The sequence below is a fragment of the Thermobia domestica genome, chromosome 6 (assembly GCF_964235325.1).
Source record: "Thermobia domestica chromosome 6, izTheDome1.hap1.1, whole genome shotgun sequence".
NCBI classification, from domain to species: Eukaryota; Metazoa; Arthropoda; class Insecta; order Zygentoma; family Lepismatidae; genus Thermobia; species Thermobia domestica.
In genome coordinates, this window is record NC_137459.1 from 296,770,608 (window position 1) to 296,795,956 (window position 25,349).

A 25,349-nucleotide genomic window follows, 5' to 3' on the forward strand; every position below is an offset into this window, starting at 1 on the left:
TATGACTCTCAATTGAAGCGTGAAATAGCAACTAACCGTGGAAATGTGTACGAACCAAAATACTGTCTGCTACACGGTAATAGACGTGGAATAATATATTACAATTACAGTATTTTTTTTCCATGGTAGAAATTCATAGGAATGTGAAATACAAAAGTATACACATTTTTCCTATGTCTTGCAATTTGGTTGCTATAGAATTAATAACTTTGTTTCGATTTCCTCGCGGCACACAGGTTGGGAAACGCTGGTCTAGTGGGTAGCAGGCACACCTTTAGTGCACAGGAACCCTAGTTTTTCGGCCCCGGCTGTTCTCGGTCGGAGAGTAGTGAAATTTGGAAGCATTGAGGTGGTCAAACTGTAAGCCTAAGTCTCATATATCCTCACTGTGGAAATCTGATGTGAAACTTCAACCAATATAATAATACATAGCTTCGTCTTGTACTTTTGTCTACATATCCTAATTCTAACCAAATAATAAGAAAGAGATAGAGGATATAGCACTCTGCATAAAAATATTTAGTTTTTGCACAAAATTAGACTGGCAATCATTTGCAATCATGGAAAAATTAAGCAAGAAACCTGAATATCTAGGTAGTTGCGTTATATTAATTTCGTTCAGATTTTGACATTTTGTAAAAATACTACATGCAACACAACAAAATTAACAATTATAGTGGTTTAACAGACTACGTTGAGTAAATATACGGATTCATCCTTTTTTTTCTTAAGTACAAATATAAAACAATTTTCCATAATACACGTTTTATCTTAAGAAAAGATCAAAGTATACACTGAGTCCTAACACCTACGCATCTTCATTTTGGAGGAAAACACAACATTTGTAATGTACACTAGCGTGTGCTAGTCTAACCAGTAATCCGGCGTTTCGTGATGGACTCCTTGCGGACATGGAGGGATCATGATATCATTAGATAGGCGTATACCTGCCGGATTAGTGAGATTCAATAATCTTTCTGAGTCGAGTCCATAGCCTTCTTGTAATCCGGTATAACTTGGTCTGATATGTGCCGGATTATTGAGAGTATAGCGTTTTGAATATTTGCTAAGCCCACAACAAAGCAGAACTGTTTTTATGGGAGAATCCTGGGAGCTCATCGTAATTATTTTACTGCTCCTACAAAGTTATCGAATTATATATTGTAATAGCATATGTGCAGCTTCCACCATTTTGTACTAACACACTAGTAGAAATTAAACATTTAAAACTTGCGTTACATATTTGCATGTTAAAGCCTGTAATGCTTTGTGTACGAAGTGGACTTGACATCCTTGTAACTTTTAAATCAATTAATCCAAAGTGCTGAAATTCTGTATCATGCAACTATCGAAAGAGACGTTGTTCGACAGACTGTCATATCACAAGGCTAACAGGGTTGCCAACTCGCATAATTTTTTCTCTCTTCAAATGTCATTACGCCAGGTTATTGCATGTTAAAAGAAAATTCGCATGCTAAAAGAAAAATCACCATTTCAGATTTGTTATTCAATGCTGCAAACTAAGAGCGCTAAAGTACCATAAACATTCAAATTTTGGTAGCCTCTATAGCAATAATAACGGAAGTGAGACGGACAGAACTCTGTACATCTAAAGTGCTGTACTGTCTAATACTATGATCATGATAGGACGAATTTCGAATGAATAGGAAAACAGACAAGGGATTGCAATTTTGATTTTATTCAAAATCCTTTGTATCGAGAAACTGTTAAGGTAAGTTCCTCATCTAATTGCACTGATAGCGTCTAATACATATGAAGATCAGAATACCATTCACAACTTGATATCTTAAAAAGTTCTGGAAGCATGGCAAATATGGTAAGGTTTGTAACATTGCTCAAAAGTTTGTAATTCCGAGAACTTGTTGTAATTACATCTATCAAAATGCATTGCTGTAATGTTTGGAAAGCAAAATATATCAAAGATTGTTTTAAAAAAATCTCACAAACACATCTTTTAAGCAATATATGAAATGCAGTGGTGCCCACCCCCCCTTATGTCTATGACGCACCCCCCCCAATTGTCTATCCGTAGGTGTTCTTCCATGAAAAAATCTTCTTTTCGATTAATTTTATCCCCCCTCATCAAACATATTTATATAGATTTTAACCCCCCCCCAAATATTTCAATGACGCAGTTTGCGTCATAGCCCCCCCTTGTGGGCACCCCTGTGAAATGTAACAGTTTTTGAAATCTTTGGAATGACATGAGATATCAAAATGCTGTAATGGACATCATGATCTTTGTCTGTTAAAAACTATCTTCGTAATTGGACGTAATACTTGCTTAAACACTTTTTCCAAATAAAGTCCTTTGAAAGAAGTCAAATTTTCAATCCTTTTTCCCCTACTTGTTCGAAATACCTCATATGATGACTACTGTTTGACACTACGGTACTTTGGATATGCGTTAACTCGTCCGTGTCACTTGCGTTATTACTGTTGCATGATCCTCCAAAACTTGGTTGTTTTTTTTTATATTTGATACTGTTGCATCTTTAGTTTGCGTCACTGCATAATAACTATCGAGTAATAATCTATCACTTTACATGTGGATTTAAAAATATGTAATAACCTGAGGTAGTTCCATTTCAAAAATATAAACTTTATGCTGAATTGGCAACACTAAATCTGGTGATATTGAAAAGTATGTTAAACAATGTCAACATGTCGATATTCGCATAGTACGAAACTTGTGCGTTTTGTATGTATGAGTTCATATTAGAAGAGTATATTGATTTCGGGCGGTTGTTTACTAGACCTCCAAAATTATAAGGCGTGGAACCTTGGAATTTTGTATAAATATTTTCTTTCTATCCGAGGCTATAAATAAGAGATTGTTTTGAGAAATGCATACGATAAAGTGGATAGAGAGTGTTTGAATTTCTTTCTCGTTCATCAGGCTTTCCAAACTCGCAAGCGTAGAACTTTGGAATTTCGTGTAAATTTCCTCCTAGGACCCTACGATGCAAATAAGCGGGATTTTGCGAAATAAGACTCCAAGGGAGAGGGGGTCAGGGACTTGGTTATTTTGTCCCGCTCGTCAAACTATCATGACCCTTGTGTAGAACCTAGAAATTTTATATAAATGTTCTCGCATTCTAGGATCTATAATGGTTGGGATTACACAAATGTGAACCCTAAGAGGGGAATGTATTTTCTTTGTTACCATATCGCCGGACTATTGGACGTACAACCATGAAATTATTATTCACTTGCATTCAAAATCGAAGATATAGAGGAATGGAATAGAGGGAAAAATGAAAATGAAATCTTTCAGTTTAATGTCCTACAATTACGCCTTCAGGCTAAGGGAGACGATGATTGAGGCAAGTTAATGATGTTGGATGACTTGGTGGAATAAGAGTGGGAGGGAACGAAACACCCCGAGAAAACCCACAGAAACTATGTTCTCCACCACAAACTGCTTGGCCGGGGACCAAACCAGGAACCCCTTGCATCAGAAGTAAGCGCTCTACCACTGAGCAACCGTGCTTCGCTTAACGCAGGGATAGAAAGAGATTAAAGATGTTGTCCGCGGCAGTATACACCAATGCATGCACATGTTTGCAGCATTCCCTATCAACATATAATTTGTTTTGATGTGTTAAGATCTACAGCTTAGACGTGTAATCACAACCAAACGTCCACCCGCTGATAATCGGACTCTAAACTTCTGCACTAAGAACAACACATAACTTAGCCATTACTTGTACATACTGAGTGCCGCCTTTTGCTTATTTCTCTTGACGACGTTTACGAAGATAAATCATTAATTATATTAATTCTGCTCATAAATATCTACAACTTCTGAACTACTCAAATTGCATTCAACCAAATACTTCATCCCAATCACATTGCGTATCCATCTCTATGAACTGCTACTTGCTACGCACTTACTAGTGACTTGAATCTTTGAAAGAATGTTTCCACCCAGTACCTTTATCTACAAAAATGGTACCATTTAACGGATACCGTTTTCACGAACATATATCAGTTTGTCATATAACTAAACTTTGTTCTTCTGATTTCTAATTACGTAAGAATACGCCAAACATCGCGCGTCATTTCCTCTAATTTAGGGGGAAACTATGTATGGTTACGGTGTGATTCAAAACATTCTCAGTTCTACATGCATTTATTATTAATGCTCGATGGCATGGACAATTCACTAAAATATTAATGTGTCTGTTTATAAAATTGAATTTACACACTGTAATTTAACATCGTTGTTAACCGGTACATCGAGGTTTTTATCCACTCTCTCGACCTCGAAACCAACATAACTGTATTACATGTCGCTTATCACAAAGTGTGAAAAATGTCTGCCTCAGGTTATCTGCTAAGTCAAGAAAAGAATAATGAATGTATCCTCTCGTGACACTACTTCAGTCTGAAGAGGACATAAAAAGAACAACTGAGATACTTCGAAGCAACATCTCAACCGCTAACATAAGACAATTGAGGCGGAAGTATTTAGAATTACACGGTACGTCACTAGTGGCCACTTATGTATTTACCACGTGTTCGTTTTTTTTATATCAAGAATAAAAGATAGTATTATTATTATTTGTAAGTGAAATATAATACATTTTGTAATATAATGAGAACTAAGGTAACTGCAATATTAAACTTAACTGAATTACTTTTAAAAAATAGTCATTATATTGCAGATGATTATATGACTCGATGTAATTAGCGTCATTGTTTTTAAATTCATTAAACGGGAATTGACGAAGAAACAAAAACTTAAGAGATCGTTCAGTGGTTATCTACATGCACTGCTGATAAGCCTGCAGCAAGAGAAAGTCAGCTCGTAGTTAAGCATGATGAGGACAATCCACAAGTAGATACTGAATACTTGTGTCTAGCTCTATAAGCCGCACACAATGGTGGGTCCTCGCTACAAAATAGAAATCAATGTGTTACGCGTGAATATACAATGCGAAGTCGAATTAAAATATTTATACTGTTAAGCTGGCTGTTCACAGGGACACCAAGTGTAGGTTTGAGTACATGTAATTTATTGCTAACAGTCTGGTAGTGCAAATTTAGTTCCGTGTGGATAGAGGCGAAAATCTATGCTGGATTCGTGTTTTCAAAACGGACCACATTTGTTCAATTACATTTAGATACGAGGATATGGTAGGCCATGGAAGTTATTAAACTCCATCCCGATGTTCTTCAAACTGCACCACAACAGCTCCAACTGTGAGAACAGGCGTATTATCAGCCTGGTATATGTCGTCATTGCCCACAAACTTCTGGATAGTACGATACTCATTGTCCCCTAAAATAGTGACAAAATCACTGGCAGTGACTGAGCGGTAAACCTCGGCACTGGATTTACAGAAAACCAGGATTTTGCTGCCACATCATGACAGAATCGCCGATGTTTCAGAGTTGGGCGGAGAAACTGCGGATCATATTCAACTGTAATATTCAACTTAATGAAATTACTTTTAAAAACAGTCATTATATAGCAGATGGTTGCATGACTCGATGTAATTAGCGTCATTGCTCTTAAATTCAGTAAACGGGAAGATAATGAAATAACTGTGCAGGTCACTTGGAAAGAATGTTTAGAAAACCATCCTGCGGACCCCAAGAAAATCAGCATTTTTCAGATTCAAGTGGATAGTCATCAGTAATTCTGGCCGCTACTCTCCTACGCGTTAAACAAAAAGTATGTTAATCAAGTAACATTTCCCGGGTGACAAGCATTATATTAAACAGCAAGAATAATATTAACTGGCCACACGTCTTTGGTTACCAAAGCATAAACTGTTATACATAAACATGCATCAATTGAAGAAAGGACCTTCATATCTTAATTAATCATTTCAGAATTTGAATTTCCAATTTTCACTTGTGTTCTATCAAGTTGAAGAATGGCGATTTCCGAATTGTAATAATAAAACGAAGCCCATATTTCAGACAGCTATGCCATGTACGGTGAAGGAGGCATGTGATAAACACAAGTGAATGTCTTTGAAGACTTAGCACCATTCGGAGCAAACAGAACTCCAAGAAAAAACTCGAGTATAATGTTATCCACCATAAGTTTATGTTACTTGTAGTAACAATTTAACGTTCCAGGATTACGCCTTTAAGATAAGGAGACAGATTAATAACGCAAATGAACGATCATGAAAGAATTGATGAGATAAGAATGTGGGAGGAAACATGAGAGCCCCAAGGAAACCCATGGACACAGTATTGCCCATACCACAAACTCACATGTCGCTGGGTTGAACCACGGTACCCCAGCGCCAAAGCTGAGCACACTATCACTGGGTCACCCGGTCCCACACATTACATGTTATTCAAATTGGATCGAACACTGCCGTGCTGCTCAAAATTTGGTTTGTAGAAGTCTTTCCTCGTTACAAAGATAAACTCACAGTTAAGACTTATCAACCTATGCGGTTTCAAAAGGCACACGTACAGCAGTAACAATTCTATTTATTCAAAGTAGCTTATCATTCTTTCCTATCATGAGCCAGACTCTCATTTCCATGACGCTGGTCCGTTGGATTGAAGGTTAGCGTCACTTTCAGCAGCAAGGATATATGAGACATGTACACATATTTCAAAAATTATTGTTGCATGCCTATAAATGTGTTGTTGTATGAATGTAATTTGATAACGAATTCGCTCGGTATTTCTTACAATGTTAGTATGTGTATAATCAACAAAGATATATATGTGCGAAATTTCATGTCAAAAGAGCAGTAAATAAGAACAGTAAAACGAAAATTAAACTTTCTTGTCCATTTAGCAACACTTTGTTTTACTCATTCTAATTATCGTGTTTATAACTAGTTGAATATAACCATGCTTCGCACAGGGGCTGTATTTGGAAGTCAACGCATGTGGGAGTATCACCATTGATCTCGGCGACCGCGAAAACTATGGATTTGACACTAATATCGGTCATTTTGGATTACTTTTATATGTCTCGGCATTTAACACCACCACCCCGTGACCCTCGGCCCGGAGCCGAATAGCGTGAATTTGGAAGTTAATGCGATCGGAGTTTCACCATTGATTTCAGTGACGGCAAAAACTATGAATTCAACGCTAATATCGGTCATTTTCTACTACTTTTACATGTCCCGGTAAACGTCCCCCTCAGACCCTCCTGGTTCGAATTTTGACAAAATCGTGTAACTCTGGTCTGGAGCCTGAACCAAGATATTCGTGACTAAAATTTGCTAACTCTCGGTCAATTTGTCTGGTTCCCAAGCCGGTTCCTGTAAACGCCCCCTTGAGACCCCCTGGTTCGAAATTAAAAAAAAAACGCTTCGTCTTGATCTGGGGCCTGGGCCACGGTACGCATGACCAAAATTTGGTAACTCTCGATCCACTCGTCTGGTCCCCAGGCCGCACACAGACAGACAGACAGACAAACACACAAACTACTTTATTTATATTAGATTAGATTATTTTCCTATGAAATTTGCCACAAATATACATTTTTCGATTATACACATAATATCAGTATTAAAAGTACCCTGCAAAATCATTGTCAAATTATATTCTTACAAGAAGACAGTTATAGATATGCGACAATCATTTTGGACATGAGCGCACCTTCAGCTTAACGTGGGATCCAAACCAAATGAACTCCCAAAGGGTATCAAATCCGAGTCTTGCATGCAAAAGGAGCATACGCTAATAATATAGCAATGAGGGACCTCTCTTACCTATATCGCCTACTACTTGATCCATTGAGGCACAATCGCTCAGTGGTAGAGTGATTATTGTTAGTGCTTGGGGTCCCTGGTTCGACTTCCGGTCAAGTAAGATTGTGCTGGACAACATCGTGTTTCCTCGGTGTAATCCCGTTTCATTCCACATTCTCATTCCACCAATTCCTCTATCATAATTCACTTCCTTTAATCATCCGTCTCCCTTAACCTAAAGGGCATAGTTGAGGAACGTTAAACTAGAAGATTTCTTTTTATTTTTAATATATTTCAATCGCAGCCTTCATATAGCTATTGCTCATTCTGTTAATCCCTTAATAGGTAAAAGGGTGATTCTTCCATCTCAATGTGCCTAATCATTCTACCTATTCTCTCTGAAATATTCTACAGCATTTAAATATTAACTTTAGCATTGAAATACTTGAAATTTTACTTTCTAGAAGCTGGTCTACAATAAAATTGCAAAATGCAGTGCTAGCACTACAATTTACTTCAACAATCCAACGAATGTAGGGGTGGAATGCAAGACAAGAAATATGAACCAATAATGGCCAAAAAGCATGACAAAACACCTTATGTATAGAGGCCGTCATGGCACAATGGTAGAGCACTCTTACCTCTGGCACTTTGGGTCCTTGGTTCTTCGCCCAGCTTCGCCAAGTGGGCTTCGTGGTGAACAAAAATTTGTGGGGTTTACTAAGGTTTCGTAGTTTCCGTTCACTTTCTTCATTCCGCCAGTTCGTTCATTATGACAGTTTCCCTTAGCCTCAGATTAACGTACCTTGCTTATGCTCTGAAAATATATACCTATCTATATACAGAGTATCCCAAAAGTTCCCTGGCATAAGGTAACTCTGTTATTATCAGAGTTACAACTAAAGGTAAGAAGGAAAACCGTCTCCAAATATGATGTTTTCAATCTAAAGTGATCTTTTTTTTTTAATCTGACGAGCCGTTTGGTATATACACTCTTTATGCGCCTAATGTTAAATGATAAGGCAACGTTGCCATTTACCTGAACCCATAACATAAGTGAATGAAGTTACTGTCTTTTACGCTAACGTGTCGATTGCCAGCTCCATTTCAAACAGTAACTTCATTCACTTATGCTGTAGGTCAAGGTAAATGGCAACGTTGCATTTTCATTTCATTTATTATTTTCATTCAGGGGACTTTTGAGCCACACTATATTACATATATATAGCATGACCTGGGATCAAATTTTCCATGTAACATTCAAACTCTCAATTGAATGTTCCAACATTATTCAACACCATATTACCCAAATAATAACAATATCAGACAACTTCAGTTTCACTTTCAGGGAGTAATTCAAAAGTGTACCATTCTTTATTTTGATCTCATGATTAAAGAACCTCCATCAAGTCCAACGGAAATAATGGTAGTTATGAAAAGACGATGAAAAAGTGAGATAATGGACAAAATTGCCTGAGTGGAAGAGAAAGATAATAATGAATGGATGAATTGGAAAAAAAAAGGAAAGAAAGTAGCATCTTGGAGATAGTCATTTTTAAAGCAAAATCTTGTCAGAACACTGAAATTATATTCTACAAAATTGTAGGGGAAGGTAGTCGAATTCTGCGCGGTGGATAATTCTGCGCACACGTGTTTTTTCAACTTCGAGATTCTTTACGACACATTGGTTGCTGCTGCCATGAAGCGACCGTTACTAGTAACTAACATTAAAGGAGGGAAGCCATTATCTCAAATGTTTAGGCTGTAAGTGGCAGTTGAATTATTTCTTCCCTGTTGATGTTAAATTCTCTTCAAAAGAAATAAGAGGTACGTTCTGTATTTTATATATTTCTAGATCGTTACTTTTATGTTCCATTTATATTGTAAATGGACATTATAATTACGGCAATTCGTAGTTCTAATCAAATTTTAATAGCTCGTAGTTTTGTGTTTTTTGTTAAATGGCGGAGTGGGGTTATTCTGCGCAAAATCGATGGGATATTCTGCGCAGTGCGCAGAATTGCACCTCAAGAAGTTTTATGTTGATAACAAGCATACGTAATAGATCTGCAAAATATCGTCACTCTCTGATTAAAGATACAGGGAAGGATAGAAAGAGCAACTACGAGAGATAGTTATGCAGAGGAACAACTAAGAGGAGCTATCAGTGCTCTTAAAAGTGAGTGTGCGATTCGAGAAGTTGGAGGATTGTACAGAATAGCAGAATCTACTATTTGTCTGCGGATGAAAACTGGAAATATGGAACATGCTACTCTCGGAAGTGTTCTTGCGAGAACAAAACAGAATTGGTGGACTATGTGATAAGCGTTGCAAATTTATCTTTTGGTATCACACGTATAGATCATCGGCGTATGGCATACGAATTTGCTGAAGCAAGTCGAATTGCCCATAATTTTGATGGAACTACCAAATTGCTGGAAATGACTGGTTGAGACTATTTCTTTAAAGAAATCCAAGAATAAGCCTAAGGAAACCTGAGGGAGTAAGTTTGAATAGGATAAATTGATTCAATGAAGAAGCGGTGACACTATTCTTCAATAACTTGGAAACAGTAATGAAAAAGCACCATTTTCCCCTAAGTAGAATGTTCAACGTGGACGAAAGGGGTATTTCGAACGCACAAAAACTTGTGAGAATTTTAGCACCTAAAGGTCAGAAACAGGTAGGAACTGCTATGCTGTGCGAGCGTGGAAAGACAGTCGCTGTTGTGTGTGCTTGTAGTGCATTTGGAATCTTCGTCCCTCCCATGTTTATAAATCCCACGGCGTCACATGTACTATCTTGCCAGTATTTTCGATGAAGCATACGTCAAAGTTACAGCTATGGAGAAAGCCATAGCTGGATTTAGGGCTGTGGCAATAATACCATAAACCCTGACAAATTTTCAGAATCAGACTTTCACAATGTCACTATGGAGGCACCTAACATAGTATTACTGCTGGAGATGATGAGGACAGGTTGGTACAAAACGTCGAGGAAACTAGTCGTGATTGTGGAATTCATACTTCAACAGAAACATAGTTTTGGTGTCACATCACAGAATGACATTGTTCTTCCTTATCATCGCACGCTTATGTTTTCAATACACTCAAAAATATGTAATATTTTTGTTCACTTATAAAACAAGTAGAGAATAAAGTATATAGTAAAACTTGTAGCCCACCTTGTCGTTCTTTTTCTGAACCCATTCCATCTATATATCTAAGTATGTTATATGTTATGAAAATGTTTTCTTGCTTTAAACATATAGATTTGCTTCGCGCAGAATTACCCCATACTACGCGCAGAATTACCCACCTAGTTGGGTAATTCTGCGCAAATGTATAGTTCAGGTTTTTTGTCTATTATCGAGTACTGGTGTGAGCTTTTATTCAAACTACGTCTTTATCTTGTCTACCACACAGCAAACAATTGCTGTGCAAAGTTATGTCGTTATACTTACAAAAACAGCGGAGAAATAACGATTTTTCCTTAAGTGCGCAGAATTCGACCACTTTCCCCTATATGATAAAAATATGGTTAGAGGAAAACGAAAGAGATTGGATAACGCAGGAGAGAATAATAGTTACTTGAATATATCACGATTAAACAGTGCATGAAGTTACTCAAAATGTGCCAATGTGGCTTACCAGTGATCACACAATACTTATAATAATGACTACATTGTGGTCGATTGATTTGTATTTACGCAGTTTGTCGGTTGCGAGGCTATACAAGGCAGATTTACAGTCTGAATTGGGCTCTGAAGCACTATACTTGTAGTGCATACGATGCTCACTAGCAAAGAATCGTACAAGGGACGTCGTGTACCAAGCGCTTTCGTCGCCAGACCAGGGAGGAAGGCATGATCACGTTTTGTAAAAAAGGTACTGATAGCAAGGTAAGAAAATATGAAAAAGCAGTGCAAACAGAAATGTATTAAAGTTTAAAATTGAATACATGGCTCCAGCCATCCTACCGGGATTTTATCTAATTCTCCTAATCCCAACACGCAAATGCCGAAATAGTACATTTAATCAATAAAATGTTCCCTGCCCTTTACATACTCTCCAGTATTTAAAAAAAAAAATGAGTCCTGCACGCTAAAAGTAAGTTAAGCATCTTAAGTGTTACGAATCTATGAGAATTAACTTTATAGTGGAGACTTATCATTTTGATGGTGTCATCTAGCTCAAGGCGAGCTAATCAGAGTTCCCCTCGATCCCCGCATATAGTTTTAAAAAATCTTCTAAAAATATTAGTACCCTGTATCGTTTACCGAATTCTTTCTACGCAGTGCGTGGTTAACTCCTGAGGTTTTGAAGAATACAGAAATGTAAACTCACGTCTCAGTGCAAGAAATTATAGCTATTGCATGCTAAATATTATCTAGCTTTAAATTGTTCTAAATCACGATTTGACTCACGACACTAGTAAATGAATGAATAGAACTATATGAAACTTACGGGCTGATATATTTCATTTTAAAAACTTATTAGGGATTTCTGTTTCCACTCTTCTATCTGTTTTTAACTTTCGAAAACAGATAACTCACTTATAACAACGCATCTTAAATATCTGGTGGAAAGTCACGTCCTTGTGTCAATAATACGTAACCAATATCGTGAGGAAATGATGCACTAAACCATTAATATGTTTGTGCAGACAAAACAAATTCAATATGTTAAAAGAATAAGTACAATTAACAGAAAGAAAAAGATTTACATTGAAAGAACTACATGATGAAAGAATCGCTTTTATGACCTATTGCTAGTCACTTTGACGAAGTGACGACAGAACTTATATTTATGCGTGAAATTAGAGTTAATTTCACCTCTGTTTTAAGACCTATCCAATTACACGTTTTCTGCCACTCACACACACAGCAAATTACCGTGACACTATTGCGAGCTTCAGTGTACACTGAAATGTGTATAGGAACAGAAGTTAACCACGTGACGGTCAATGCAATATAACAGAATAGCAACATGCCAAACTACAAATCAATATTCCGAGCGTCGAACATAATCAAATCCGTTGATCGTCATATATCTCACATGCAAAAATATGACGATACTAAAACAAGACGTACATAAACAAAACATCTTAAATGTAAGCTATAACACGAAAAAGTCTTGGACTTCGAGCCTTAACCTAAAGACAATGGCACATACCAGAAAATGGACATAAATTAAATTTTATTTAATGTGTCTCACTCAACGTTTGATAAAATATCCCAAAAATTCTTCAATCTCTTTGGGGTAACCCTTGCGCCACACCTGTACAACATCGCGTTGTGCATTAATGGAAGCTACGGCTAAAAGTATAGACATTCTCTTTCCCCCGACTTCGATCCGACATTTTGTTCTCGAGTTATAGCTGTTTTCCGTGTTTCTCTGATGGATTTTATGCTGGTCAGAGAGCCGAAAGGAATTATTTGTGCACTCAGGTTGGTCTATAAATTTTGTCATCTTTGTGTCAGGAATCAGCTCCGAAACGTTGTCGGTGTTGTTTTGAACACACTGTATATTTCTATCCTGTTTCTGATTAGCTTCTGTCTGTCAGTCACCTTCCAGTATGCCCACAATAAACCAAAAGTGAGCTAAATTCACTAAATCGTCTTCCCTCGTAGTGCTTTCTTCTTGCACAGTACTTATTGTATACTTACATTGTAGTTGACAATGTTGATTGAGATATCTGGTTAAAATGTTAGTAGACGAATTCACTCTTTACTGTAGAAATTCCCTCCTTGCATCGTAGCGCCATTTTAGTCGAGATGGGATTAGGCAAGATGGGAGTTCCCATCTTGCCTAAAATGGCGGGCATTGTTATCTTGAAGATATCAGTGGCTGATAAATCGTTAGGTGAGGTGGGATTACGCGAGATGGGATGGAATCACAATGAAACATAAATGAAAGACTGCCAATGTATTTCCCAGGAACACTTATCTTTCCTCACTAAATCTACAACTTTATTTTTCCCTTGTTGTGCATTTGTGTGTCAAAGCAGTGCACTGAAAGTTAACTACAAGGTATATTTGAAAATAAGCGCGTAGGGATAATAGAAAATAAAATTAAATTCTTTTCTTACTAGGGATTGCCAAACTGTAATCGAATGGGGTGTAAAACTTGGCATGTAAATATAAGAGAGGTTTCACTGAACCCAAACAGTGTCTTAAACATTTTTATGTAGTTTGTGTTCAAAACAACTGAATAATTTTCAACATAGGAAGACTAATAAACAGGTATATTTGAAACGGACAAAATATGACACCTTGATTATGAAATATCACACCGGGAATCTAAACGGTGAATATTCGTGCTCGGTAGTGGACATCATGTAATCCACAATAAAATTTTGCAGCAATGCTGTACAGTTCATATATTCGGCTGATTTTGGATCATCAGGTCTGAGAAGAGATACCCAGATACAAGTCATGGTCCAAATGGTACGTTCGATCGCTGAATAAATACATACCAGCTGAACATGCGCTGTCTACTCAGCGCATCGTTCTGTTATGACCATGAATCTACTTCCCACTGTGCATGCCTCCTTACTCACACAAGTAAAGGATAGGAAACTCACAAAGGAAGTGAATTGCTATGTATAGGCATTGGACTGAGTTTGTAGCAAATTTGTAGAAGTAACACGATATCAAGTGGAAATATTTTTCCTTCTAGTACATCCATACCCGTGTGAGTACGCCTCATTGCGTCTCTTGAGGCCTTTGAAGTTGCCAGCATGCAATAAATAGATTTTTCAATCAAATTTTAAGTAAAGCGCCTGCAATGTCCGTCAACCCGCCATACGCAACTACTCTACCAGTAGCCTAACTGTGGTTTCGGCCTGCAAAAATGTTAATTGTATGGGCTCAAAACGATCCCTAAAATGTTGAATAGAACAGTAACGACACGGTTTATAAAAATTTAAATGAGAACTGGACAATCTACAAATATTTGGAATCGATCAGTGAAAACGGCAAGTTTCTAACACCTGTGGTTTTCGAGATTTCATTGTCGAAAGGATTGGAGACAAACATATAAACCTAGCATTTTAATACATAGACTAGCTGAACTACGCTCTTTACCCAGCGCATCATTCGCATGTGAGCATAAATCTTCTTCTCATTCCTCACAACATCTGTACATGTCCCTTTACAGACATGTGAAAGACGTCTTGATAAAAAAAAATGCAAGGAGTATCACAAAGGGGAGATCTTTTTGGTTATTTTTTTTTTCTCAATAACTTTCACTGTTTGCAAAATTTAAGCCTACTTCTGGTTGGAGTTTCTAAGTCATGTATGACCAGTGTTTTCTTTCTTCTTGCATGCAGTATGTAATAAGCAAATATGTTACATACATGATTAATTATGTCAGTTACATATGGTGTTCACTGGGCAAAACACTCCAAAAATAAAGATTCATCTTAGACTGGAGAAATGGTTATCCTTCTTTTCAGTATTGGGGGCTCAGTGGTACATCGTTCACCTCCGGTTCTTCGGGTCCCTGGTTCGATCCCAGCTCGCGCCATGTGGACTTTGTGGTGGACAAACACCGTGCTCGTGCTTTTTCGCGGGGTCCTCCCGTTTCCTCCCACTTTCTTCATTCCACCATTTCATTCATTTCTCATCACCGTCCCTTTTAGCCTAACCGGCATAACCGTGGGACGTAAAACTAAATATGTCATTTCATTTCATTATTTCAGTATTATTTGGCCATGAAGCAAACGTCTGAGATATATTCACCCAGTATACAGAACAATGCAATGTTGGAATGTATAATGTGTTGGATATAATGCTTTAGTTTTTTTTTAATTTTAACCCTTCCAGTGTACCCGTAAAAATGTAATAAAGAAATAATAGTCATGTTTTTTTTTTCAATACCCAATTAGAACTGGACAATCCATGCAAAATTTGCAATCGATCTGATGCTCTAAAAAGAATTCTCCATCTTAATTCAACAACTGCCTAATGTGATCCTCGCAGCTCGGAACCTTTCCTTCTTCCGTTTCGCAAAGTCACAATTTTCATTATAATACAGGTACTGTCCGAAATTTTTTCCTCCAATTCTAAACTTATATATGTAAATCATTACTTTCTGTCTCCACATATGGATCTCTCTCTCTCTCAATGTCGTTCATGAACTCTTATGGGACCAAACCTTCGACTCTTGAAACCAAATGTAAGCGCTCTAGGAGGTGGAGATTCTCCGCCAACATAATAGTTTCATTTTGTTATTAGTACAAAAAATGAAATGAAATGTTTAAGTTTTCCGTCCCACGATTATGAGGGGAGGATAAAGGAGAAGTGACGATAAGCAATGAAGGAAATGGTGGGATGAAAAAGTGGGAGGAAAAGGGAGAAGCCACACTCACAGTGTTTGTCCACCACAAAGTGTACTTGGCGCGAGCTGGGATCGAACTCTTTTTTTATTAAAATACTACACATTTGATCGAACGACATGTATTTCTCAAGCTCAAGGGAGGGCAATTACGTCCATCTGTCCTGCTCAAATGACGCCAATGGAACATTTGCTTGCAATTACTAACAAACAATGAATAACACTCATTACTGTTAGTAGTTTCTAGAGCTCTGCGCCCGCATTACAGACTTTGGGAAGCACAAAACCTACTGCTATGATTAACAATTTCCATAGAATTCACAAGGAACACCTTCCTAGGTTGATGTGATATCCAGCCTTTAAAAAGGGGAAAGGGTGCTTATGAAGCTATGGGAACATTTTGTTTTATTCAAGTTCTAGAAAGGCATTTCAGAACAAACTAATGAAAGAGATGGTTTTAGAGCGACAAACCTTGTAAACTGGTCCCTGCTTTTTCCGTCTGAATGCAAAGAGTACATTACGTCATATACCGCTTTAGACAAGGAGAGGTGGAGGAGGGGAGTGAGTTGATTTGAACGCCGGAAGTAACTAGTCGATGAGAAGTGTAGTTCGGAATGCATAAGCACACGGCGCAAGTGTTTGTTCCTAAGTCGGACTTAAACTTTTTGTAACATTTTCTATGCTTCGAACTGTACCTAATATAATGGTTCTAGGCCGCTTCCTTCCTTCCCTATCCCTTTTTCTCTCGCCAATTCCCCAGGTAGTGTGATCGCCCATAGATGTCAAAAGCCCAGCGTGTAGGCCTCATCAGCCTGTCCCGCATGGGGCAGTAGCTTTAAATTATCAAGATTATACTAAGATAATCACTTATACAGTACAATGATACGAGATATTAACACTTATAGAGTACAATTTTCAAATCGAGACGAGATCAACGGTAGGCCTACATGCTGTTTCTTCCCGATACCATCCCTATTTATTATCGTGTAAAATATTAAGAGAACCCCAATTAATCAATTTACAATAATAAGACTAAAATCTTATGGACAGAAGTTATGAAGTTTAAAAAGGTAACCAGGTATACTTATTTGGAAAGTGCTCTACTCTCACATATAGATGCAACGCTTTCGGTCTGCCAAATCTTCAACCTATTCATCCCATTTTTCTTAATACAAACCATCTTGCTGATCATATACTCACTCATTTTCTAGTATAGTTGTTGCGCTCTTTCATTTGTCACGAATTTCCACCAAAACTACCGATCCGTACATTCTCATACGCTCCTACTTTAGGTATACAATTTTCCTTTGTAGAACTTTTTTCTTTTCCCTCACACTTCATGTGCACTTAATTCATCTTTCTTGATACAGTGAAATAATCCTAAAATACTTCTCTTTTCCTATTCTGCTTCAACAATATATATTCCATAACTACCGTCCACAGTAGTTGGCTGTTTGCGTATTTGCTACTTAATTTTCAGTGTAACGCATAGAAGATTTAATATGCTACCACTGAATATCAGCTTCTGTATACTTATTTATGACTTTAAATAATTTTTTACGACTTATCAAATTCTAGAAACATAACTCCTGTAAGTATCTCTTTCGAGTACTCCTTTCTGTAGTTTCATTTCTAGAGCGCCTGCTTTGGTCCCAAATTCAAATCTGATAACAGATGATCTCAGGCCAAATGTCCAATAGTAACTCGTAATTTCTTCTAGTAATTACGATCTGTCTTAGTAACCTTGAGGTTACATGATACAAAAAAAAAAAAGAAAGAAAGAAAGAAAGAAAAGAAAGAAAAAGGAATACATTAAATGTTATTTTTAGGTTGATTTTCACTTCTAAAAGAAGACTTTAAGAAAAAAAGGATGGAACTATTTACATTACACAACTGTTGAAAATTCCACCTTTTTACAGAGAGATGTCGCTCAATTTATCACGTTTGCCGAAAGTATTTACTATCACGAGAAAGGAGTTACGGTGTAGGTGTACGTTCCCATGGAAGTGTCATTTTCATTAAAACATGGAAGTCTTGGCCACTGGGTCGAGAAGCACCTTTCATTGATTAAAATGGTTAAAATTGATTAACTTACAAAAGTAACGGAAACAGAAAGCAAAGAAACCTCTCATTTAACACGAAGCAACATGGTTGTCATCGTTACGAACTGGGACGTTGCGGAGCCATATCACGATTTTTATTCTCTCCCAAACGTCGTTAAATCATGGAAAAATAGCGTCAATCTTAATTAATGCGTACCGACTTTTATATTGAAATAGAAAACTTGCTCTGGCTAGATACCCTGACTACGTAATTAGTGTGTTAATGGAAATTATCAAATATTTCAGAATAAAATAAGAGATGTCTCCGAAACATAGACACTGTCTTTCACAGCAGACAAAGTTGTCACTATATGATAGATTTAAACATGAAATTAAGTCGTCTTGAACCGTCCCAATAACCCAAAAGCAGAACAAAATCTAGAAATAATTATTAGATTTTACATAACGTATCCACGAAAAATATACTTTTCCGTTGTAAAAAACCGAGACAGTCTGCACACGATAATGAGCATAAGATGACTGTCGGGATTTGAAATCCAACATAAAGCATATGATACTTTACAAATTTAATCTTTCCATTGCCATAATCCATCTATCATAGCCCTTGCTTTTAACAGGAATAATCATCTTAAGCGAGGCTTGTACTTCAGAACACAGGTCACAATATCACGATGTCCTGCAGTGTGAAGCAGACATCTACAAGTAAAGTTGCTCCCCTTTCGATAATAAGGTTACAAATGTATGACTTTTGTAGCTGAGATTTAGAAACTCCGAAAACGCCCTCACAACGAAAACTTGCAGACGAACATAGGTAAATAGATAGCGTTTTATGAAATGAAATCTTCCAGTTTTCCGCTGCACGGTTATGCAGTGCAGGCCAAAGGAGACGACAATGATGATAATGAACGACAGGTGGGATGGAAAAAAATGAAATTAAATCTTTGAGTTTTAGTCCCACGGATATGTCGTGTGGGCTAAAAGAGACAGTGATGATGATAAATGAATGAAGGAAACGGGAGAACTCTGAGAAAACCCACACACGCGGTGTTTGTCTACCACAAAGCCCACTTAGTGCAAGCTGGTTTCGAACCAAGGACCCCACGTAGCAGAGGTGAACGCTCTACCACTGAGCCACAACGGCCCCTGAAGTGAAGAAAGTGGGGTAACCGTGAGAAAGCCAACACATACGCGTTTGTCCACCACAAAGCCCACGTGGTGCGACCTGGAATCAAACCAGGGACAGACAGCGTTCTACGTTCATAACCAAGACATCCTGAATTCGAATCGCAAGGCAGGTTTCCCTACGAGACAAGATTTGAGGCTATCTACTCTCGCAAAAGTAATTTCTTGTCACGAAACGTATGTTTAGGTCTCTATTCGAAGGCGTCTGTCTTGTCTCGTGGATAACCTTACGGGGCAAGCTACATAAATACATCCTGACTTAGTTATAAGGATATCAAAAACTTCGATAATATTTTAGTATTAACTTTAAGGAAGACAGGTTCCATGATTCGTGTCATCTAACATTTTTACCACGCACACAGTCCACACACAATCCATTTATCAACCATTTATCCACATTGACAATAATCCATCATACTTATAACCTATCTTCAAAGGGGACGGGATTAAAATACGGAACGCCACTGATCCACGTACTGGAGCGATCTCCGTAAGAAATAGTCCTTAAAGTACAAAAAACCATGCCAGTCAAGAGCAAAAGAGAAAGCTTAAAATAGGCCAAAATAACCTGGAAGACTAACAAATAACATCTTTCAAATTCCCTCTTTGCAAAAATGAAGCACTACTTCAGCATGAGTACACAATCTGAATAAAAGTTTAACATTGCAAACAATAAATACAGTCTACAACACACGAGGATATAAAGTCTCCACACGCTTCAAACTAAGCCTAGCAGTACATGTGTCTATACATTTTTCGAAAACAACAAATACAACCATACAAAGAGATGTTCGATGTACTCGAAAGAATTGAGTTCACAACTCTATATTTTATACTAAAACCACCCTCTCTTCTTTTCCCTCATAAAAACAATTTAGCACTCATTGCTTTCCGGAAAGCGTACAAGCAATAACACCGTTCCTTTGAATTGTTTGGAGACAACTTTGGTCAGTCAAAACAACATTCCTAAAATCAAACCATGTTTCAACCGAGACCACCTACCAAGTCGAAACATATTTTACACCAATAAATGAGACATTTCTCCAAAGAGGTTAAAGCCATACCTCACATACTTAAGGCCAACGAATTTAAGAAGGTATAAACAAAGAAAAAGCGCCGCTTAAAGAGACGTTAATCGTAATGGCCAAAACAGTTCCACTAACAGATCTCCCCCAGTCTAAGGAGTTCTTGCCCTCTGTTGTGAAAGACACCGATTTCATTTCCGGCGGAATTATGCTTAGTACTGATTCGACATTAAACTCAAATAATACCGGTGCTGAAACAGATGTTAAGTTAAAAAGCAACCTATTTATTATACATTTATATTAAAAAAAGAAAAAAACAGCTTAAAATTCAATTAAACTCATGTCTCCAGGCCATTGCTCTGAATGAAAGTTGTACCCGAGTGACTGAAATTAAACATGTCAAAAGACATATGAACCGGATGGTATTTTAAGAGTAAAAAATAAAATAATAGCTGCTTATTATAAGCACTCAATAAATTTAAAACAACAAAAGTAAAATATACCCGTATATTAATGCAAGTATGAATATCAAATCGGTTTCATAAACTCCCACATTCGAACCTGCCTAATATTGAAGAGCAGTTACAAAATCACTGGAAGTTGAATATATTATGGCACAATAAAATAATTTCAATTTCCAGTAAATGGAATGACAAAATACCAGTGGCGGCTGGTACTATATGTTGCATGGTTGTGCAACCGGATATTTTTTTAAATACTAAAAATATTTTTAAGTGTTAAAGTAGTGTATCAGTAAAAAATAAACCTTTGCTCTTGAGCGCAAAACAGTATTGATGCATTTCTGAAAAAAGTCAATTAAAAAACGGAAAGAAAGAGAGAGATTTACCTTTCCAGTGGCAGCGAACGTTGCCACTGGAAGCAGTAACATTGAGCATATGGCAGCGAGCTCCTATCTCTTAACATGGGGAAGTGGATTTATTCTTGCAACGCTCCTATCTTCGCGTATTGGTCCCTTACGGTTGCATTTTTTCCGCAACTGGTCAGCTTCTGTAATAGTTACGAATTTCTCCGCTTAGCAGCGCTTGACTCAGTTGATAGGGTGAGGAAGATACAGACGCGTGGAAGAAAGAAGTTATTCACAAAACATAAACTCGCAAAGAACAAATATAAGTCTGGTGGTAGCAGGGACGGGTCCAGGCTGAAAGTTTGGGGGGCGGTCGTTCGAAGTCAATAGATTTTATTTAACATTTATAATACAAAGGTGAAAATTCTTGGGATAAGATTTATTTTTAAAAAAAAATCCTATTCTGGGGGGGAAGGGGGGTCAATCGAGTCTCCAAGAAGAAAATGTCTTACTACGGGTCTAATTCCTAGCTCTGTGTCCTTCGTGCACATGATTCCGTGTTCGATTTCCGGTGGAGAGCATAAATTAATATAAAATCATTCACTTCCAATACTCATCTGTCTTCTTTAGCCTAATTTGCTGGAATGTTAAACTTTTTTTTTTTTAATTTTCAAAGGAAAACATCTTAGATTTCATGCTTCTTTACAGACAAAAAAAAAAAAAAAAAAAATACGTGGTTCCTGAAAATGGACTTTTTGTTCCGTATATTTATACAAAGAAATGCTAACAAAATGCGTATTGTCGGAGGAGAGAGGTGTTTCTGGACCCCAAAGAAAATAAAGCGGAAAATATTTGCGGTAGCGATGCTTTCTATTCAGAGAAACTTGGCGAGCAGCATTTCAGATTTCAATAAAGTCATAGAAAAATTTGAAGCCCGAAAGATCGAAGAGAGACCTTCCATTCTAAAATAATGCATAGTTTATATAATTAAATAATTTTGTTTAACTGCGTGCATGCAATTTTCTTGCTTTTTTTTCTTCTTTTCGGATTAACGTCATCATTCATGGCTTACAGCACATACTACATATTCGATTTATCTCGTGTCCAATAACATGAGTGTAGAGGTTTTGTATATAAATAGTGTATAAACGTACATTGATAGTGGTTGTTTGAAAAAAAGGAAATAGCTTATATATTAAATTAATATTCGAGAAATAATTTAATCAATAATATACAAATAGAGCTTAAAAGACTTTCCTCTTCATATTTCCTGAATATTTCTTGGATAGGACTCAAGAATGCTGGGGGAGGGGAACACTTGCGCGTACCTACATACCTTTGATATTGCAACATTGCAACCGGTGCTTGTACAGACTACGAGCCGCTACTGCAAAATACCCTTGTTTACGAGTTAGGATGCCTACCAAAATTACATCAGCACACGTATAAATATACTGGGATACGCTAACACATGCACTTCTATGAAAACAAGGTTGTAACTACCAAACTGTGATTATTTTATGGAACGGTCCGGGGGGGAATTCCCCCTCCCGAGCTACCAATTTTCCTCGGGACATGAAGCTCATGCAAATAACCCTCGTGCGTATGTAAATACCGTACGTGCCATTAGCGTGGTACACCCGGATTCCATTATCTGGTTCGGATACCACGTTAAGCTATAGGATCACGTTTCAAACAGCCTCGTTGCTGAAGAGACGCTAAACTTCAATTTAATCCGCCTGGAACACCCATCCGATCGTGGTCAACAGGGATTACTAGAATAGTAGTCCCCCTGCACTTCTTTCACCCTCCGGATATTGAATCTCATTTCCCGGATGAAAATTTCGTAAGTCAACACTGATACAAATTATCTATTAGGATTTGTTAATTCTGCCCTATATCTGTCTAACCTTAATATAGTAAAATACAATGAATCAAGTTCACGTAACTGGACGAAATCCTTGCACCATGAATAGATTTGAAAGACCATTAGACTCTCCCCCCCCCCCCACTCTCCCCAGTGTAAGTGGATGTTGAAGGGCTAATTCCACCCACGAAATCGTGTATACAAAAAAAAAAAAAAAAACATAAGACAGGGGTGTCCACATTAGAGGTTATGGGGTAAAGTGTATTATTCGGGGAGTAGGACAACATAATTTAAACCAGATGGGTAATAAATATTCGTATAAAATGTGTATAATCGATATAAGAACAGTAAATTGTATCAATGCTGTACCATGGAAGGAGAAGGCTAGTGAAGATCAGAGTGACTCAGATCATTAAAAGTAGCTAAAACACGTCAGGAGAATTTAAGAGCAGCGAGTTACTGACTTTGGGGTATGGGCACCTTTGTTAACAGTAATTAAGTATTACATAATAAAAACATAACGTTTGAATCGTAACCAAACCTCAAATTCCGTACACAAGAAAATGGCTTATATGCAACAATAGTAGAAAATTTGTCGTGATAGAACTCAGTGAATGTTGCATCTTTGCAATGAAATGTTATTACTACTACAATTTTTAAAGGGAAAACTGCCACAAACTACGAACTTGGCCATCCTCTGTGAAAATGTCCCTCAGAGCAGTTCAATTTTAATTTCTTTACAACGAACGCGCACGCAAGACGCAATCATTAAACTGAAAATAGCTACACAAAACACGATGAAAACCGTAACGTTATAAATTAAGAACAGCAACATAAAGAAAAAAAAAAAGATCATATCATGTTGAAATATATTAACACTTTCTTCCTCAACAAAACGTTAATAAATACGCAGAAAGACTATTCATTCAAAATGAAAATAAACACCTTCGCTACATACATATTTAAACTCTTATCAGTAAAGTTGTTTTCCGCTTCTTGTAAGTTCCAACTAGCTCTTAATTCAAATTTCTCCATACATCCGTCAATTATTACTAACAACCTACTTCCACGACATCTCTTCAATTGAATAAGATTCTTCGGTGAAAGCATACTCTAAAAATTCATAATAATATGTCTAAATACGGTAGATTTGGTGTCAACATTTATTATTAAATAACTTGTTATTTCGTAATATTTTACTTACGTTCCAAGAAGTTCCTTCAAATTATATTTATCCTCGACAGACGGCTGTTTGTCTGCATCCCTTCCTTCTTTTTTTGACTTTTTGGCTGAATCCTTCTTTCCGAAAAGGGGCATGTTTTTCACGTTCACATAAATGCAATCACTTACACTGACAGGTTTGAATCTCACCCGCTCACTGATGTTCACCAGGCATAAGGGAAGGTCTACTGGTTCACCAAGTAGTAAACACCCACTACAATTATTCCCGTTTATTTGTTGCCCGTAAACAAACGATATGTATCACACAAAACGATATTTATACATTCCTATCTTACATTAAACACACTCAGCTTCACAGCAAGTAGCAACTTCAATCATCTGTGTTCCACGCTACCATACTCCAAATAAATTCTCAGTGTTTGATGTGACGTCAATAAATGCTGCCCAGAGATAAACCCGACATCTAGTAGTAGAAATCTGAACTTTCTGCAGGAATCAACAAGCGCCTGCGTTGCCTCTCTTTTAACAACAGATGGTAACAACTAGTTTTCTTGCGGGTTATTATCAGTTATTTTATGACAAAATATGTAGAATACAAAACAGCTGTTTTGTCTTGACTTTAAATGGTCATTGATTTGTGCAGGTACCATCTTCCAGCTCAATTAGAACGCAGAAAGTAATAAGGAATTGTGAGAAATGAACTGAACATGCGAAGTTGCGCAAACAAATTAACATTAGTTAGCAACTTGCTATAATACATTAATAGGACGGCTAATCGAAACGTCTCAATTTCATGGCTTGACCTATTATCCAGAATCATTAGCAATTCGTTAGCAGCTAAACACGTGACGTATACAAGAAGCAAGAAGCATTATAATATCTTTTTAAAGAGTCAACGCACTTAATATTACGCTGGGGAAGAGGGAGAAAAAAGATAATTACTTGTTGTAATAGAGACAAGTTTAGATACGCATACGCTATCAATAAACATTATTGTTCTTAAATGTAATACTTGATTATTTGCTTCTTTGTTGAATTTTATTGTCCCTTTTCAACACCGAGGATATGTGAGAAGTGGGCCTATAGTTTAATGTCTTTTTTTATATTTGCAGTAGACATCTAGAACGATTATCATGAGTGGAAAATAAAACGAAGTTTAACGTCCCAAGATTATGCCCTT

General features: G+C 37.1%; 1 protein-coding gene across 4 annotated transcripts in view; it reads right to left on the reverse strand.

The window, feature by feature from the left end:
• CaMKI (Calcium/calmodulin-dependent protein kinase I) overlaps positions 1-24,606 on the reverse strand; it is an 815,424-nt gene extending 790,818 nt beyond the window's left edge. The window contains exon 1 of one of the 4 annotated variants that reach the window (XM_081762890.1): positions 24,192-24,606. In XM_081762890.1, the coding sequence (XP_081619016.1) occupies positions 24,192-24,304 (113 nt within the window). In that variant the 5' untranslated portion in view covers positions 24,305-24,606. The remainder of the gene's footprint in view (positions 1-24,191) is intronic. The other 3 variants (XM_081762892.1, XM_081762891.1, XM_081762893.1) reach the window with 3 other exon arrangements.
• Positions 24,607-25,349: the final 743 nt, after the last annotated feature.